This window comes from Pseudorasbora parva, chromosome 13, assembly GCF_024679245.1.
Source record: "Pseudorasbora parva isolate DD20220531a chromosome 13, ASM2467924v1, whole genome shotgun sequence".
NCBI classification, from domain to species: domain Eukaryota; kingdom Metazoa; phylum Chordata; class Actinopteri; order Cypriniformes; family Gobionidae; genus Pseudorasbora; species Pseudorasbora parva.
The window spans coordinates 23,419,948-23,434,316 of NC_090184.1; the positions used below are offsets into that span (position 1 = coordinate 23,419,948).

The 14,369-nt window shown below is 37.4% G+C and overlaps 1 protein-coding gene across 1 annotated transcript in view; it reads left to right on the forward strand.

Moving 5' to 3' along the window:
* ipo11 (importin 11) overlaps positions 1–14,369 on the forward strand; it is a 236,424-nt gene that overhangs the window by 171,983 nt on the left and 50,072 nt on the right. Inside the window, exons 23-24 of the mRNA XM_067413532.1 lie at positions 8,283–8,362; positions 9,756–9,836. Coding sequence (XP_067269633.1) covers positions 8,283–8,362; positions 9,756–9,836 — 161 coding nt within the window. The remainder of the gene's footprint in view (positions 1–8,282; positions 8,363–9,755; positions 9,837–14,369) is intronic.

The window sequence follows — 14,369 nt, forward strand, 5'->3', positions numbered from 1 at the left end:
AAAATGACTGGCCATATTCGAACATGATTCGCATGCATTATGCAAAGTTTACAAAGAGGTGAAACAGTATGCTATTTTTATTTACCCGCCACGGAGGCCGGTAGGTGAAGCGAGTTTAAGGTAAAAATGCTCATAAAAGGAAAAAATACATTTCACTTTCACTGCTGTGAACTGACCACCACACAGAATATAAAGAATATCAAAAACATTAAGTCAGCTGATCACCTGCACAATAACACACTCGGCCAAATACTGTCTAATTATTGTTATCAAGAAAATCCCAGAAAATATCGAAATATCATTTTTTGTCAATATCGCACACCCCTATGCATATATAAAATTGACACGAAACCAGGAAAGAAAAAAAAAAAAAGATATGAAATGGCTGAATAGCAGCATGTTTAATCATGCCTTAATGGACTGGTCATTATATTCTCAGAGGGAGCAGGGTTTAGTCAGAGCAGGATTAGCTTATAATTCAGTCTGACTGCATTAGTTCAAGAATTCCCAGCTAATTATTATATTTGAATACAAGCACTGCAAATGTTCATTTTACAGATCCCTGTGGCATCAATAATAGATTTCAGAGAATCTTAGCACTTTGTACTTACCCAGAAAAAGTATTTTATAATACACAGATTTAGCTTTTGTGGTTCTCAAAGGCATCTTTACACAAACTACGGTGATGGCATTGAATGCAGACATCACGATTGTGCTTACTTGTGATTTTATTTTGATTTAAATGAGTGCCATTGTCACACTTTAATTGACGTCACACTATCCTGTCAGACATTGCCTGGTTTTCGATCAAAAGCAAGCTTTGAAAGGGTTGACGAATAGCAGCGGTGTTAACAACGCATATCTGATATTAATTGCAGTTGGGCTGATTTATTCTGTGCGACCAGACCTGCAAAATGACATGAGATCAGTATTTTTCCATTATGGGCTCCAACTCCATGTGGCCTCCTGAAATGTTGACACTTAGCTTAATAAGGTTTTCAGGAATGTAATTCACTTCTCAATTTGTGACAGCAGAAATTCATTAGTGTTGTAAATACTCCTGCTATGGCATTAGTAATAAATTGATCACTTCAGAGTTTAGCATAAAAAAAAAACAAGGCATCTTTACTAAAACACATTTATAGTTTGTTTATACCTTTTTTTTTAATTTAGTTATTACATGAAGAAAACTGATAATGTAAAAAATAAAATAAAAAAATAATTTGAGTTTTAATGATTTATATACATTTTTCCAAAAGCTTTGCCTTTGCCACAACATTTTCATTATAGAATTATATTAAAGAATATATACATTGATCAGGCATAAAATTATGAACTGAATAATGTCAGGTGAAGTGTATAACTCTGATCTCTACCTCTTCATCATAGTACCTGTTAGTGGGTGGGATATATTAGGCAGCAAGTGAACATTTTGTCCTTAAAGTTGATGTGTTAGAAGCAGGAAAAAGTGGGCAAGCATAAGATTTGAGCGAGTTTGACAAGGGCCAAATTGTGATGGCTAGACGACTGGGTCAGAGCATCTCCAAAACTGCAGCTCTAATGGGGTGTTCCCAGTCTGTAGTGGTCAGTATCAATCAAAAGTGGGCAAAGGAAGGAACAGTGATGAACCGGCGAAAGGGTCATGGCTCATGGCTCATTGAGCAAGGCCCATTGATGCACTTGGAGAGCGAAGACTGGCCCATGAGGTACGATCAACCAGACGAGCTACTGTAGCTCAAATTGCTCAAGAAGTCAATGCTGGTTCTGATAGAAAAGTGTTAGAATGCACAGTGCATTTTGTTGCATATGGAGCTGCATAGTCGGAGACCAGTCAGGGTGCCCATGCTGACCCCAGCCGGCCGAGGCAGTATGATGCTTGTGGGCAATGTTCTGCTGAGAGTCCTGCCATCCATGTGGATGTTACCTTGACATGTACAAGCTACTTAAGCATTGTTGCAGACCATGTACACCCTTTCATGGAAATGGTATTCCCTGGTGTCTGGCCTCTTTCAGCAGAATAGGTTTGAGGTTCAGGAAGGGTTTAAGGAGAACAATAATGGAGTTTGATGTGTTGGCTTTGCCTCCAAATTCCCCAGATCTCAATCCAATCAAGCATCTGCAGTATGTAGCTAACAAACAAGTTACAATACATGGAGGCCCCATCTTGCTGCTAACACCTTGGTGCCAGATACCACAGTACACCTTCAGGGGTCTAGTGGAGTCCATGCCTCGATGTGTCAGGGCTGTTTTGGCAGCAAAAGGGGCCAACTCAAGGTGGTCATAATGTTATACCTGATCGGTGTAATTTTCATTATAGATTTGAAAAAAAGATAATTCTCCTGTTATGTATAAATGTCTACTACTTAGTGATGTACAATATTATCTGCATGACATCAGACTCGGCTGAAAGGAAAAAAAATATGCCTTGCCAATACGATAACTTGTTTATATGCGCCTGCCGCCTGCAACTCACGTGTGCAAGGAGTGCTCGCGATAAGATCACATCAGCAGTGTGGTCATTCTTAAAGTGATCTTTTGCATGTATGGTTGTTATATTTACAGTTTTTGATTGCTGCCTTGAATTTGAATTTGTGAATGCCTGGACAGAAGGACGCATCCAAACAGACACTCTCTACTCTCTAGCACAGCAGCAGAACCGCTTAAGTGCCTGGCCAGTAGAATTTTATATTCATTAATGGGGGCGGTGTTGTTATACTACTTAAATTAAAAGTAGATACACAAATAACTTGAAGTTACTTCTGAATAAATAAAGCAGTAATTGATATCATAAACAACAAGCATGACACTTGTAAATTAAATAATTTTATATCCAGTTTATTAATCTGTCATAAAATGTTATCAAATGGATGATGAACATAACTTGAATCCAGAGAGCTCTAAAATAATGTTAATTATTTAATTTAAAGGGGGTACTTCAGCGCTGGGAAGATGAATGTGTATTTAAACTGGGTCATGTATGTAGTAGAAATGTGAAATTATTTTTGAATTTGGTGCCTTGTAGACTGAGAAAAGCCACACACAAAAAATATTTTTGGCTCATGTGGATGAAAGACAACAATTCAAGCCGAGTGCTGTGTGGCCCATCCCCCATGGGCAGGTTGAAAACATGTAGAAATGGCTCCTTCTTCTATAGTCTCTAGCCTCTGGCCCAAAAATGGCGATATTTGCGTCATCTGAGAATTTTTTCTAGAAATAAAATACATACATCTCTCATGTTAGGGGGATTTGAGGGGGAGGCGGAAGCATGATCATTCAAATATACAACCGGATTTTTACTGATACAAACCTTAATACTAAATTCCTGAAGTAATCTTTAATACAATTGTTTTTATTTATTTGAAGCTAAAGACAGCATCATGCCACCCACAATTTGTGTTGACGACTTCTTTGCTCTAGATCATCTAGAGCAATGGGGCTTTCAGAGCTTTGAATGTACTCTTATTATACAAATAGCCTTTTTTATTATTATTTAAATTAAAATTAATTTATTTATCTTTTTGGTAAGGAGACCTCAGAACTCTGAAACCAGAATGAAAAAAAAAACACACACAAAAAAAAAGTTTTTGCCCAATACTAACTTAAATGAAAAAAAGAAGAGTCTTGATGTTGTTTCCAAACAAAGGGAAAAATAAATGTATATTGGCTATCGGCCAAAATGAGTTGAAATAAATAGGATATTAGCAGAAATCCAATATCATGCATCCCTACATACACTGTTGGACATTTTTAGGAGTTTGTGTTTTAATTTAAAATTGTCCATGGGGCAAAAAAGGGCCATAGTTAAACAAACGCCCATGATTTTATTATCTTCTATGGCTTTATTGACATCACTTTGAAGGAAACCTCAGCATCAGACACCCCACTTATATTAATTGAACTTGTATATTAAATCAGATTTGTTTACCCAGTCTGAAAAATCACTGTTGACTAATTGTGAAATAGCATGATTGTAAGTATATGCATGTGCCCTGTTGAATACGTTCCCCCCCCCCCCCCCCCCCCGTTCTTCAGCTCATTTTATTCTCTGCGTAATAACAGTGTTCATGACGCACTTGTAAGGCGCTCTAGAGACTGAGCAGAGCTGCCGTTTGTCTGATGACATCAATATTCATGGACTGCACGAGATGGTAGAAATTAAATTGTTTCGTACCTCATCATTGTTAGATGTCTGCGTATCACGGCGAGGGGAAGCGGGGGAGCTTCAGAAACTATTTCATTTGTTTATTGTAAATAAATTATTAATATTAGTTTTATTCAAATGATTTGAACAAGCAGTTCTGAGGACAGCGTTCTCATGGTGTGCGGTATGAAGAGGAAGCGTAAAGTGCTCTTGTACAGGAAATGGACCACTCGACACTGTTGAACAAATCCCATTTAAGAGAAACCAGCTGCTTTATCTGAACAGTGTCAGTATATATTGTGTGTGTGTGTGTGTGGGGGGGGGGGTGTATGTGTATGTATATATGTATATAAAGTTTTCAGACCCCGTTACATTTTTTACTATATATATATATATATATACAGCTCTGAAAAAAATTAAGAGACTACTTAACATTGAGAAATGTTATTTTGTCTCTTAATAAAATGTCTCTTCATTTTTTTCATAGCTATATACACACACAGTGGGGCTAAAAAGTATATATAGTCAGCCACCAATAATGCAAGTTCTTCCACTTAAAAAGATGAGAGGCCTGTAATTTTCATTTTAGGTACACTTCAACTATGAGAGACTGAATGATAAAAAAATCCAGATAATCAAACTGTCGGATTTTTAAATAACTTATTTGCAAATTATGGTGGAAAATAAGGTGTGTGTGTGTGTGTGTGTGTGTGTGTGTGTGTGTGGGGGTCCACATGTGGATGAATGAATGGATGAATTCCTTCAAAATAGCTACTAGATTTTCATGGGTGATTTGTGTATTATTCTGTTCATCCTGCTGTTGAAGGGGCTTGTGATGTTGCTTTTGAACTTAACCAGCTCAGAAAAGCAATTTTATCTTCAGATCATCAGATGTGGATGGCAGTAGTGTTGTGTGTGTCACCGAGAGGTTGTGCAGAATGGAGACCCTCTTGACCTTAGAAAAGTACAAAACACGCTGCGGTTCCAGGCACAATTGAAGCAGTGATTCTGCCATCTCTCATTACTGTTAACAATATATGGGTCACCCCATCCTAAAGCCCTTGGAATTCACCCCAAATCCTGTTCAGCCTTTGAGACATTTTGCACTGCTTTTTCAGCTGAGGTCACCATGGCTTTGTGCAAGGTCATCTGCAAAGGGAAGCTGGGACAGTTGGCCTTTTGCGGTGTCCTGATTTGTACAATAACCAACTGAAAATCATGTGAAAAGATATTAAAGTCATGTTTAACAGGTTAAAGGCCACAGTTCAAATCAAGCTCAATAAGATCAGCTTCAGCATCTAATTGAAAATACTGCGTCATGGTGATTATTGAATTCCATAGCATGTCCCAATACTTTTGGCAATAATAGTGTATATACATGCACTCCTGGCCAAAAACACTAAGAGGCTAAACACTAAGCTTTTTATTGTCTTAACCGCAAATTATTGGTCAGGAAATGAGCAAAATGTAAATGCACTGCTAAAGTGAACTAATGTTTTTGATACTATCATCTCAAAAATATTGCAGGGTGGTCTATTGTAATGAACTCCTCACCGGCCTTCCAAGAAAGAAAAAAAAAAGCTCTTGCAGAATGCTGCAAAATGAACGCAGAAAATTTGAACATCATATCACAGTCCTTGGGTCTTTAGATTGGCTTTTGGTAAGTTTAGGATTGATTTTAAAGTATTATTACTTATTTATAAATCATTGAATGGCCTAGGACCTCAGTACATTGCAGATATGCTCACTGAATATACAGATCACTCATCATTAGGATCACATCATCTAGAAATAGTTCACTCAAAGCGTCCGTTTTTAGCTTTTTTGGCAGCCGCAGCTGGAACCAGCCCCTAGAAGAGATCGGATATGCTCCACTTTTAAATCCAGACTCAAAACACATCTGTTTAGCGCTTTACTGAATACCTTTTTTTATCTGAATAATAATTATGATTTGCCACAGACTTGTACCACCACCTAGAACACAACTGAATGCTTTTTTTCAAACGCCTCCATACTACTTTTAAAACTACTTTATAACAGGAAAAGACAGAATATTTACATACATATTTACAGCAGGTCTATTCACACAGGATTAAATTATTACCCGAGGACATTTTTCTGGACCTTTTTACAGAATGTTGGCGTAATCTTCCCTGGCATTGTCCGTAATGATTACTGAGATGGCACATCCAGACGGGACTAAAATCACTGAGAAGCTCTGGTGATAATTACTTTACCCCACCTCTCCATGTTAAACTAATCCTGGCGAATAGGGCTTAAGACATCAGGTTGCAGGATGGTGTAGCACCAGAGGCAGATGGTGTGAGGATACTTGAAGGTGATGGAGAGACACTAGTAACCCGAGAAGTTGCTACTAGTGTGTCTCACAAACCAAATTTCTCCGACTCTTCTATTTAGACAGGGGCATCCTGAACTTAGTGTTATTTTTTTTTTCTTATGTATATTTTTTTTTATTTCATATCTATGTATCATGATTATTTTATGATTATTTTAACACTTTTTCTATGTAATGTACTTAGATTTACCATTCTGTATGAAATGTGAAATGTGCTATATACATAACGGAGGGTCTATTTACACTAGATGCAAGTAACCTGGCTTGTTGCGATTGCTATTTGCATTAACTCCACCCACTGACGTCTGGTTTGGCCATACAAAAGGACAGAAGACACTGGATTGTGTACAGCATTACGTTTTTACGTAAATCGGCCCAAGGTTCGAATCCACCTTTTGCCAAACTCGCTGTAATCCATTTTACCATCCCATATCAGATCGGAAAGGAATTCATTTTCCTAAAAAGTGACTTTTTGTTAAACATTAAAAAGTGTCTTTGTGTTTATTGGTTAGTGGTGGGTTTAGGCAGGGCTTTTATTGCCCAAATAAGGCAGCATCCATTTAATAATTTTAACAAATATAATCATTTACACTATTATTATGTCATACTGTTTAATGCACGACAACACTGAGGTGCAAATTGTATCTATAAGTATAAATATAATCTAACTAGTGTAAATAGCAGATTGCTATAAATGCTTCTATTTTCATTTAGTGTAAATAAAATCTAGTTGCTACTTACACTTGTTGTGAATAGCATGTATCGCGATTTTCTCTTGCACTTAGTGTAAATGGCCTTTGCCTATATATAAACTTGGCTTGCTTTGCCAGAATATGGGACGTTTGATTCAAAGTAGTTCAGCAGAGTTGTGTGGTGTGATGAATCGCTGAAACATGAGTTGCATGGTGATTCTCCAGAGTAGTGTCTTCAAAAATTTGGTGAGAAATATAATGAAAACTGCATCTGTACCACAGTGAGGGATTGAGAAAGAGGTGTGATTGTGTGTGTGGAGCCTTTTTAGCTACTTCACTGTGAAAAGACATTTAAGTTAAAGGGATGGTTCACCCAAAATTTAAAAATTGATGTTTATCTGCTTACACCCAGATCATCTAAGATATAGGTGACTTTGTTTCTTTAATAGAATACAAATTAAAACATTTGAACTCAAATGATCTCCAACCGTTGCAATCTGTCAGTCGCGTATAATCACGAGCTGCAGTGTTTAATATGGATTTGTATGTCCATGTTTTTTGCTCTCCTAGTTCTTATACACTCATGTGTTACCATTCACATGCATTATACAACTGACAGACGGATGAAGGGATAGGGTGAACTATCCCTTTAATGTTTTGGAGTACAGTGACATATTGCAGAATGGCTTGCTTTCCACAAATGAAAAGTTATCTAAACTGTATATATAAATAACTGTGTGTATTTAATCCCACTTAAATGAACATGTTATTTTGGCATGCTTAGATTGACTAAATTGCAAAGGTTCAAATACATTAAGGCAATTTCTGCCACCACAGTTTTTTCCTGTTGTCTCGTCTTCTCTCTCCAGGAGTGAGAGTTCTTGATGAGTCAGAGTTGCTGTGTTTTGAAGTTGTCTGCTCCAGACTGCTGTTTTGTTATATGAAATGTTTCCACACACGTCTTTCCACACACCGCTTCTGTCTCCCTCACTGCTGGTGTTCATGTTCTCTCCCAACTGTTATTTTTCCAGAGATATTGCTCTGTGATATTGCTTCACCCTGGATTCATTCTTATTCTGTTTCTCTATTTCAGAACTGAGCTCAGAGAATGTGCGCACGTGCTTTCAGATCATCAATGCCTACATTTATCTCTCTGCTACAGATTTCCTACAGGTAGGTGTAAAAAAACGACTTCAAATGAGAGAAAATTTAAAGAAGATGGGAATGACTGTAAACGTAACCTTATTTGCTCTTTCTCCAAAGGTGTGTGTGTGTGTGTGTGTGTGTGTGTGTGTGTGTGTGTGTGTGTGTGTGTGTGTGTGTGTGTGTGTGTCATATTTCTTTTTTAAATATTGTGTATATTCAGTGACTTTTTCAGACAGGTTCTTTTAAGCTCTGTAATAGAACAAATTCTTTTTGAAATGTATTAAGAAATTATAAATTATGTCTAAGTTATGTACACAACAAGTAAATGAACAGGATGTGTAACATGATTTAAGTAAAAACCTAAAGTTTGCTTACATATAGGCATTAATGTTAATTTAGTTCATTTTAACCATCTTTTGGTTGGAAAATTTGACCACCAGTTTATTTCATTTAATAACATCTAACAGGATGAAATATTTTTAATGAACCGTTGTTTAAATGAAAGGGGTCCTATAAGGCTTTTTCACTTTTTTAACTTTAGTTAGTGTATAAAGCTCAAAGTCCACTCCAAAGGGAGATATTTTATTTAACAGAATTCACTTTCAAGAACTACAATGAATGACTCATTTGGACTATAACAGATTTGTTCCAGGCTTTGTGAAGTTACAGTGTTACTCATTAAAATAGTCCCGCCCATGGAATTTACAAAAAAGGGACAAGGCCTGAACAATTTTTTCACCCCTTTTTCAAAACTCATTTGTTTGACCTTTCTAAGGCTGATGAACTTAATTTTTTTTTTTTTTTTTTTTTTACCAAGTTGTAATCTAGTACACCCCAAAATCAAAACTTTGTAAAAGGGCATAATAGGACTAGCCTGGTCTTACCAGACTCTCGTACATTTCATTTGTACATGGAGTCGGGCCACTCTCCATTGACAAGCGTTTACTTCCGTGAAGGCGGGTACTCTGTTGAAGTTTAAAACTATTAGATCTGCCCTGAGCCACTCTGGATCTGCCATAACCAATCTCTAACGTTTGGTCGTGACGTATGCCATGAGCCCTTCACCTGTTTGGTGATAATGGTAGTGGATAATGGTAAAATTATAAAACATTTACAAAATATGAATAAATAGAAGTTGATGGCAAAAATGGCAACAGTCTCTCAAACTAAAGTAGCAAACTCATTTAAAATGTGTTCAACCATTTGTTCACTTAATTGTGATATGATAAAATAAAACTACATATTTTAATATTTTTTTATTGTATGTCAATATTTTCATATTTTATCCAGTATATTAAGACATGCGTAATGTAATTTGCCCCCCCCCTCTCTCTCTCCCTCTCTCTCTCTCTCTCTCTCTCTCTCTCTCTCTCTCTCTCTCTCTCTCTCTCTCTCTCACTCTCTCTCTCTCTCTCTTCAGAACTATGCTGAAGCTCTCTGCAGATCTTTCTGTGAACTTCTGAGAGACATCACCACAGAAGGGCAAGTTCAGGTTTTGAAGGTACAACTCAATCCCTAACACACAAACACACAAACAGCCTGATCCATCCTTCCCCGCAAGGCTCTTTTGTGCTTGTCTTCTTGACTTGACGCTCTGTTGTGAAATGAAGTGCCCTGGCGAAGCTGCAGAGTAATGACTAGAGAACCCATTCCTCAACTCTGTCATTTTGGTTTTGACTAGACCACAGTCAGCTCAGCTTCTTCTTTTTTTTCCTCCCGACTTTGCTTGCTTTACCTTATCCACTCAAGCTCTTAGATCAGACAGAAGAGGCGTGCTCTTTGACATCCCCCTCCGGTTTTCAAACGCTTCTCACTTCCACACCAACAGCTGGGATTGGATTTCTACTTATTTGAAGAAATGATGAAAGCACTATTTGAAGGACCCTGATATTTTATTAACTTATTTTCGAGCATTTTAATTAAATCATTTAGCAATGTGACCAATTGGACCTTGTAGCACAGATAATTATCTCACAGGGTCAGTCATACGACAGAAGCCTGTCTGATGTGGGCTTCAAAGCAAGCTTCTTGTCCGCACTGCAGTGCCGGTCCTCTCTGGAGGCGGAGGGACAGATCGCTGCAGAGCGCCTGCCAGGATGCTGCCATTACAGATAAAGCTTTTCGTTTTGGCCTCCAGCTGCTCCTTCATAGGTTAGCAGATGCTCATCGGAGACCCCAAGCCAATTTGGAGCATAAAACGTGCTCCGCAGCCCACAGGAAGCGCTGGAGTGCTAGGAAAAGCGACCTTAGAAGAGGATTTGGATATTTGCTTTTATGTTAGTATTGTGTCTTGTGACTGCGTCGTGTTCTGTCAACTCTTCAGGGTATACTGTGAAACTTTTCTAATTAACTTGAATTATTTTTCTCTTGATCCTAAGTAGCATAGAGCGCAGGTGTGTGCGCACGTGTCTACGCGCTCCGCATCTTACATTGTGCCAAAAGGGAGCATCTTTCCACTAGAGTGAAGGCAACTTTAATTGGAAAAAACGAGCCCAAGGTTATCTGAGACATGCATGTATATTTTTGACAGTTTGATAGAAAGCTTCGTTTTGTGCCTTTTGATGGTGGGAATCTGCGTGTACAAGATGTTTGTTGAAAATAACAAGTATGGTATGCTGGGGGGAAATCCACGGCATTCTCAAATAGTTTGCATTGATTGTTACTGAATCCCTGTATATTATAGTTTCAGAACCAGTTATGGTGGTCCTTTTGTTCCCAACATGTCTTATTATTTTCTGTCTTTAAAAGTGGATTTGCTTGATTCCCTGATGAATAGAATAATTTAGCATCTTTTACTTTTCCCCTTGTCATATTCTTTCCACCGCGAAACTCAAAATAAGATTTTGGGCAGATGTCCAAGCTCCTCTTTTCCATACTCCAAAAGTAGCTGGTGAGTTAATGCTCCACAAATGACAAAAAACAAGTTTTGTACAAACATGACTGCAAATGAGACTTGAAAGTTATGATAAATTGGAGCATAAGCAGTGAACAGCTTTAAATAATGTTTTTGAAAAGTCACATACTCACCGAGGCTGCATTTATTTGATAAAAAAAAAAAAAAAGTACAGGAAAACGGTAATATTGTGAAATAATATAATTTAAATTAACTTTTTTTTTTTTTTTTTTTTTTTTATATATTTTTTTATTCCTGTACTGGCAAAGCTAAATATATTTAGACTAATGGTTAAAAAAAAAATTGTGGAAACTGTCATATTTTTTTTGTAAATAGAAAAATCGATTTGGTTAAAGGATAAAAATATATTAAGACTATATGTAACTTGAATCCTGAAGAATCGCTCTGCTACTCGTGTGATATTGCTTATGTATTTTGTATGAATTTGTAATCTTTTGTAACATTATAAATGTCTACTAACACTTTTATTCAAATCTTACTGAACCTTTGACACGGTGGTGTAAATTCGAGATGTTTCTCACTCAAAAAAAAGTAAAATCTTGCAAATATAAATTACCATCCAGTTTTGCTGTATGGAAAAGAGCAGCATGAACATTCTGCTCAATATCTCTCTCTTTTATGAACAATAATACAGCTTCGGAATGAGTGAATAACTAATTGTTTTTTTAATGGTTGATCGGTTAACATTTAATGAGTTTGTACTTAACAAACAATCTTTCAGATTTGCATTCCCCTGTTTGCTTCTCAACATGGGAACTGTTCTGAATGCTTTAAAGCATCTGTGTAGGCAGTGAAAGTCTCAGACGTGTGGGAAGCCATTCGATTAACCTCACAGTGGAATCCCTGCCTTCTTACGCCACAGGTAGCATGTTTGGTACGTAAATCATCGGGGCGATGGACAAGGGCTTTGTAACTCCCTAATTAACTGTTCATTTCTATTAGCAGTATCTGGAGGCACTACTTTCACTTTATTGGCGTTTTTAATTAACACAGAAAGAAGGGGTCGTCTTCGCTGTAAAAATTAGTTTGGAGAGGTGTCTGTTAAGTCAAAGGCTAAAGGACAATGAGAGATGAGAGGCATTTTAACTCTGTTACATTGTACACGATTCAAGGACTATACGGTTCATGGCCTTTCATGACAGAAGTCAAGAAGAACTCATTTTAAGGCACTTTTGTAAAGAGTACTCAAATCAGACAGAGATGTTGCTCTCCGTGTGGATAGGATTTGTCAGGCTGGAGAGGATAGTTCAGCTAAAAGTTAAAAGTCTTTCATTGTTTATTCACCCTTACAGATTTTTCTGTCTGTGAAAAAGAAAGGACACAATCTGTTCTGAACTTTTCCGTTTAATTACAATTACAGTGAACTAAAGCTTCTGAGCTAACACAAAAAAGACCCATATAAATGTGGAAGTTTCCGTGTTCCACAGTAGAAATCAAGTCATTTGTAACAATATAAAAGTCTACTGTCATTTTTATTCAATACATTTATCAAAATGATTATTTTCTGTAAATATTGAACAGTAGTGTAAATTCAGTATGTTCAGAAGTAAATTCAGAAGACGCGTAAAATAGAGCACAAGGTTTAAAACGACATGAGGCGAAGTAAATGCCACTAAATTGCCCTTTCAAGGAAACTTAAATGAAACTAGGCCTACATGTCAGGCTAGTTTGAATGATTTCAGTGAGGTTTAGGAAAATGTTTTTGGCCTCCTTTCCGCCCTGGCCATGATGTCTATAGGGAAACATGTGGTAGTTTGTGATTGATTTGAAGAGCAAACTGTGCAACTGAAGCCAAGTGCAAGTGAGAGCCCGTAGGGGTGTCCTTGGATGCTCACACACACACACACTGACCACCAGCTCATGTACTGTCAGTGCCCAGATCCTTCCTTTGAGGAACATTCTTTCAGCTGCTTTTAGCAGAACTGATGTGGTTAGTGTATTTCTATTAGAATGAAAAGGAATATTGAGAGCTCTGCCAACAGTTGTAGCGTGAAGTTGGTTACCACAAGTAATCATTTTGACTCATTCACACAATATATATGCGCGCACACACACACACACACACACACACACACACACACACACACACTTATTTATACTGTTATTTATTCCAACTTTTTTTAACCTCCTTGAAAGAAAAATGGGTGCTGACATGGCATGGAGAAATTTACTGTTACTATTACTAAAAACTAACAAATTCAACAAAGTATTTATTTTATGCCCCAATTGCGATCAATAGAATTAAACGTATGGAATCCTGCTCAAGCCATTTTCTTATGATCTCTGCATGAAATAGTTGATGGAAGTAAATGGAACTCAAGATGACTCATATTAGTGGACCTCAAAATTGGCATAATTCCCACAGCAAAAGGCTTTGCCAGCTCAAGCTTTCTGTGCCATCATGGCTGTAATCCAGATATACCAGACACATTAGTTTAAACATGTTGTTTGTAGATTACCCTCTGTGGTCAGTTAAGTAAAGTTCTGCCCTATGTATCAGACTGTTTGTGCACCAGCAGCTTGAAGAAGACAAATGAATACCGTAGCGCACCTTGAGGAGGTGGTTCATCCTGCATCCTGTCAAAGTGAGGGTGGAATTGGAGAGTAATGGCCTTGGGCTGCCAAGATCCCTTCTCAAGCCAATACATAGTCTGACAACAGAATTCACACAATTACAAGCTTCTCTTCCTCTGTTTCAAAGCACCTAGGCAATTTGCAGCAGGGCTTCGGTCTGATTTTGCTGGTGATGCAATATTTCATAGTAAGTTAATGTGCTTTTTATTTGGTCATTACGTTTCCTAAAGACCATGCCAGTAGGCTTGTTCCAGGCCTTCTCCTTCTCGAATCATGAGCATGATGGTGTTCAGAAATTTTAAGAGTCCATGTATTGTTGTTTTTTCCTGCAATAAGTGAGACTTGAACCACCACCATTGTGCCCTTAAACAAGGCATATGGCTCTGATGTTCTGTTAAGATTCGACTTCTACTGCATATAAAATTGGTTTTGGGATCTAAAATAATTGCATTGATTTACTTCCATGTGAATGAATCAAATCACTCAAACATGTTCACAAAATTTCCCATGTTTTTGCACTAATTTGCTTTTAAAAACATATGTAGG